General features: G+C 26.3%; 1 protein-coding gene across 1 annotated transcript in view; it reads right to left on the bottom strand.

Annotated features, from left to right (window-relative positions):
- The window catches only part of LOC111618236 (laminin subunit alpha-1-like), a 270,556-nt gene extending 268,472 nt beyond the window's left edge, over window positions 1–2,084 (bottom strand). The window contains exon 1 of the mRNA XM_023359721.1: window positions 1,991–2,084. Coding sequence (XP_023215489.1) covers window positions 1,991–2,063 — 73 coding nt within the window. The 5' untranslated portion in view covers window positions 2,064–2,084. The remainder of the gene's footprint in view (window positions 1–1,990) is intronic.
- Window positions 2,085–5,964: the final 3,880 nt, after the last annotated feature.

Raw genomic sequence — 5,964 nt, 5'->3', positions numbered from 1 at the left:
GAACAAGTGCTGAAGGAATGATAATAGAAAAAAAGATATATATATATATAAGTCCCAATTTTTTATACTTTATCTTAAATTCAACATAATATTTATTTATATTTATACAATTTAAACGTAAAAGATCATTTTTTCAATCAAATATTTTTATGTTTTTATGAGAATTTCTATGCAATATCGAGCAAAAGTAAAGATATATAACATCACTTAGAAAACTTAAATTAAAAGTAAAATTATATATTTATAATTTTACCGAATAAGATATTATATAGTGTATAAGTTATTTATAATTGAAACTTATAATGACCTTAAAAAAAAAAAAATTAAATGTAATCGAATCGAGATTATGGAATAAATGCCGAACAGGCGGATCTCTTCTTTAATATTCAATGAATAAATCATTAGAAAACGGATTTGTTATTTTAAATCGTCTAGTTTCACTTGGTACCCATCACGTGACTGGAAACTAGTGGCGAGTGCCTTTGATTTCACGTGACTATCGAGAGAAACCGGTTCGTACCTCCATTCAACGACTTCATAATAGTTTCAAATGTCTCGATTCTTCTTTTACTCCAAAATATTTACAAACAATTAGTCTGTTGCCCAAGAGATACATCTTCTTCTGCTTAAAATTAAGATCTTAATACTCATTTTTTTTTTTAAATAAATAAAGTATATAAATATTTAAGAGGATAAGAGAGTTAAAATATATTTTTGTCATCCTATTAAGTAAAATAAATATGAATACTGCAGTTCTCTATTTATAAATAAAAGAAATGTCAATTTATTCATAGAAACTTATGAAGTGCATTCGAGAGAACTTAATAAATATATTTAATAGACAATGGAAGGCATTTCGTTCCAAGGTTGCATTTAAAAAAAGGATCAAGTGTTAGCAGCAGGTCAGACTCGAGGCTCTGAATTAAATAAACTACTGTAAAGAACCTTTTTCTTTCTTTTCTTTTTTTTTTTTTAATTTGTTATCTTATAAAAGTCTGATATCATTTTACATAAAACTTTCTATTGTTACTGATAGAAGTTGGTCAGCACTTTTTCTGATAGAGAAAGATTTTCTCATTAGAAATAAAGTAAATAAATAAAATTTAACTATTTTAATTGCATTGTTTATATAATTTTAACAATCAGTACTTTAGCAGTTTTATTATTAGATCTAATAGAAAATATATTTAATTTTTTTTTTTTTTTGGAATTCTTGTATTGAAATAGGAAGAAATTTGAAATTTATTTCGAATTTCTTCCTATTCAATACAAGAATTTGGAATTCAATACAGGAATTTGGAATTCAATACAAGAATTTGCAATTCAATACAAGAATTCCAAATTTAATTAATTAATTATTATTAAATTTAATGACAATATGTATAGAACTGTATGCAATAACTTTTAGCAGATCGATTTTATTATGCCAAGAATTCTTTTAAGATCTATTTTTGTTTATCGATTTCTAAACAACATAAACCTGATTTATATGGTTAACCAGATATACTTTAAATTTTTATAGGTTTGATTACCTGTATAATCCTTCTTACACAATACCAAGAAAGTATTTATTTATTTTTCTAAAAATTATCAAAACTTAAAGAAAATGTCAGGAAAAAAAAAATGAAGATATATTATTAAAAAAAAAAATCTAAAAATAATAATAAATAAATATAAATCAATTAAGGATTATTTTATAATTTACAATTAAGAAAACATAAAATATTCACGAATACTTTTACAATTTTATTAATTACGATTTTATTTTTATATAAAAAGATCATCGTTTTTAAAATAATAATAATGATAATAGTTACAGTTACTAAATTCATTGTCGAACAGAAGTAAATATTTTTCGCCAACATTACAAAATTAGATACAAGTTAACAAAAGTTTATTTATAAGAAGAGAGTTAGAAGAAGAGGAGTCTCCCGTCCTCGCATAAATAAAAAATAAAGAAGAGAGGAAAAAAAGGGGGGATGGCACTTACCCTCTTCGCTCTTGACTACGAAAGAAGAAACCAAACACAACAAGAGAAAACTGAGCTGCATTTGTAGAGCCATCTAGTCGTGAGGCATCCCCCTTCTCTACTGAGAACTCCTGTTCGGTCGGACCATCTCTAATAGGAAACAAACATCAGGAGCGCCACCATATGCAGTATATCGCAATGCAGTTTGCACGACCCCTTATCATTTTTTTTTTCTTTTGGGGGGGTTCTTTCACGTGTAATTTTTGGCATGGTTTCAATAAATATAGACTCTTCTAACAAGATTCTTAAATTAATTAGAAGTTAGTCAACGTGTTTCGTTACTTCTTCATTTTTCTAATGAAGGAGAAACTTATTTTTATTTTGTATATGAGTTTTATATATATATAGAAGTTGGTGTAAGTGGTATAGAATTCGAAATTTTTATATAAATTGTGAAGAGTGTTTTTTTTTTAATTTAAAAAATAACGTGTAATTATTATTATTATTTTCGACGAGAATTTATAGAGGAAATATTATCTATTTTGTCTAATTTTTAACACGATAATTATAGTTTTTTTTTAAAAAAAACAGCTCTAAGATTAAGTTAAAAATGAATTAAAAATTAAATAGAGTAAATATATAAATCGAAATTATAACTTTTAATGATGTTTTAAGGAAATAAAATAAACTTTAACATTTTTCTCTAATCGTAACTAAATAGTATTTAAAGTAAATAAAGAGTCGTGAAGTTTATATTTAATAATTATTATTAAATTTATTTAAGTTTTAATAATTTAACTAATAAATAAATAAAAAATTAAAGCATTTAATAAGAGATGAACCAGGAATGCTTCAAATTTTTATACGTATTTTATTAATTACATTATAGATTAATAGAATTAATTTGTAAAATTATACGAAAAATATCATTGGAATTTTTGATAAAATTGGAAAAATGAAAATGTTAATAATTCGATCAAAAGAAAAGAGAGGATGGAGAGGTTACGAATTCAGGACAAATGACGCGCCGGTCAGTCCCGTTACCATGACAACAGTCACCAAGACCCGTCTATATAAGACATTAGTTTTCCTAGATCTAAATTTATTAATTTTCCACTTCGATTTATAACAAGTGTTACAAAAATATAATAGATTTTTACAGGTACAAATATTGAAGAAAGGTGTAAAACAGTTTAGAAAAGGTGGAGGGGCATTAATACAAAATTGCGACAAGTGTACATAACGTGTGTCTATGTTGAAATTTATATTTACTGTATGAAACCAGTATTAAATCAAAGATAGAAGATGTAGAGACAAAAATTTTATACTTTATCTATAAAAATAATCCATTTTAATAGAGATTAAGTGAGGATTTCCCAAGATTTTAACAGAAACGAAAATTGTATATTGGCATTTAAACTACAATTTTACACTACAATTTTACGTTGTATAATAATTTAGATAAAGTAAATAAGGATTATTTACACGTAAATAATCACAATCAGATACTTTTTATCTAAATATTTTCAATATTCCTTCTAATATTTCCGAAATTTCTCAAAATTGTTTTGATTNCAAGTTAGAATTGCAATTTAATTTAATTTTATTCTTGATTTTTTTTAAAAAAACAAAAAAATATTATCAATTCCTAGCTATTGCAATTGAAAATGAATAATGTCACTCATCCATGACGTGGTCATCACACAAAATATTGTATAAAATGAAAACTTTTTAAATTTTTTTCTTGATCTTGTCCATACCAAATAAAGAAAAACATTATTTAATTATCCTTTATTGTGGAGACTGAGAAACTAAATGAAAACAAATAAAAAAAAATAAAATTCTGGTAACTTTGTCTTTTTATCTAAAGATGATAATATTAAAATTACAAAAAAAAGGTTATGATTAATTATATGCTGATGTTCTATTGTCTGGTTCTTCAGAAGAGAAAGAAAGCATTGGAAATCAGTAGACCTATTATCCAATGTGTCATACTTCGTGAAGTGACCTTCTTTAACTCTTTTATGCCTCGGAGGCACTAAAAGGGCCTTTTTTTTTCATTCCCATCATGCATACGGCCGGGCATATATAAGGGCGAGTGATGAGGGAGAGGTTCGGCAAATCCGGGTCAAAATACCCACGAAAATTTCTCAGGATCCGATCTGCACCCGAACCCAAATTCCTCAGAACGATGAGTTGAAGCCTTTACCGTCTCGGTCCTTAAAATTGAAAAGAAATCAATAGAATCTTTTAAAAATTGTTTTAAAATATGATTCCAATTGAAGGAAGCATTATACTTTCATGGAACCCAGGCAAATTTGAATTTTAGGGTGCCCCATGTACGGTATTGACTTCAGACAGTTTTCTTCGAGGAATGTTTCGACGGGTATATATTTCTTATAAAAAGGTTAATTTGGGGTCCCCTGTTGGTTTGGCCCCATACAACTATCTTTTTTGCCCATAGAATAACACGCCACTGTGAAAACTGACATTAATTCTGCACATTAAAGAGTAAATTCTTGCAACGTGACAGACTTGATATAAAAGATTTATTTATTTATTGTCCATCTTGTGTCCATCCGTAAAGCTAAATTGCCCTATTGTTTTCATTGTTAACAAACAATTATTTATTCATTTTTATAAAATTTAGACACAGTTTCTTCTGATTTATTAGTTCTATCGTTAAACGATACGAGTTTATAAATGGTCCAATGTATAGAAATTATTAAAGATTAGATAATAATTGAGTTATAAAACTTCTTGTAAATTATTTGAGTTAGAAAAATCCACTCTCAAATATCAAATCTATGTTCGAAAATCATATCATAATTAAGGAAAGTGAACCTGAACATGAATGAAACCAAGCAGCGTGAAGTTCTTAAAGAAGTTTTATTCACTAAATTGCGTATGGACATTCATTTAAAGTGATAAAAACAAAAAAAAAAAACAAAAAAGAAAGTTTGCTCAAGTTTTCAATTGGATAGCTTTAAAAAGCAAGTGTCCGTCTGGTTCTCGAATACGCCCTAAGGTAGTTGACCGCTCCCAAAAAAATAATAAAGTAAACTTGTTTTGGTTGCAGGTGGCTATTGTTATTGGTATACATGTCGAGAGAACACTTTCAGCAAAATTACAGGCACTTTAATTTCGTGAAATCTTTTATTCGTTATAAAATACATACAAATTTATAATGTTTTCCCCCCACCTGAAATTCATGTATAATAAGTTATATTTGAAATATCTTCGTTTATAAGTCAAATAATACCATAATATTAATCTAAAATCAGAATATTCTGTGTGTATATATATACAAAAACCATATTTTAAATTAATTTATAAAAAATTATATTAAAGTTTCTTAAAATTCATTATGAACTTTAGTGATAAATTAAGCATTTACAAATGGAGTTTTTTTTTTTATTGTTTAAATTTATATTCTCTTGAGATAATTCAAACTAATTGCAAAGAAAAAACCTTATAAAACGTTTATTGAATTTGTATTATGTAGTTAAAGAATTTCGTTTTATTATTCTTGATAATGTCGGTACTTGTGGAATAGAATATTTTATATCTTCAATCATTGTGAAGAGCTGTCAATAGACCTTAATTACTTTGTGAGGATAAAGAATGTAAGATAATATATCTGAACTCTTTAGTACTATTTAACATTTTTGTTAAAAACTTATATATATTTACTGAAGCTTTAGAGTTTCTCTTCTTTGAAGCTTGATAACTCTTGTACCTTTTGTCGAAAATTTCTGAAATTTTACAGGGAGATTTGTGTATTAAAGGAATTCATTCTATTAAATTTTGGTGGTTAAAGGTCGAGAGGGTAGAGAGATAGAGAGAAATCTTGTGTCTTATCTCGAATGGGGGGGTCTGACTTATTGAAGATTTTACTCATTATTTTTAGAATTTATAAATTTTTTATTATTATAAAACTCGTTTCACCCTCAGCTTTTTAACATTAAGCTTTTTAACATTTTATAATAATTAAT

The sequence above is a fragment of the Centruroides sculpturatus genome, unplaced genomic scaffold (assembly GCF_000671375.1).
Source record: "Centruroides sculpturatus isolate CEXI.00-Female unplaced genomic scaffold, Cexi_2.0 scaffold205, whole genome shotgun sequence".
NCBI lineage: Eukaryota > Metazoa > Arthropoda > Arachnida > Scorpiones > Buthidae > Centruroides > Centruroides sculpturatus.
This window is presented reverse-complemented; position numbering and strand designations above follow the sequence as displayed.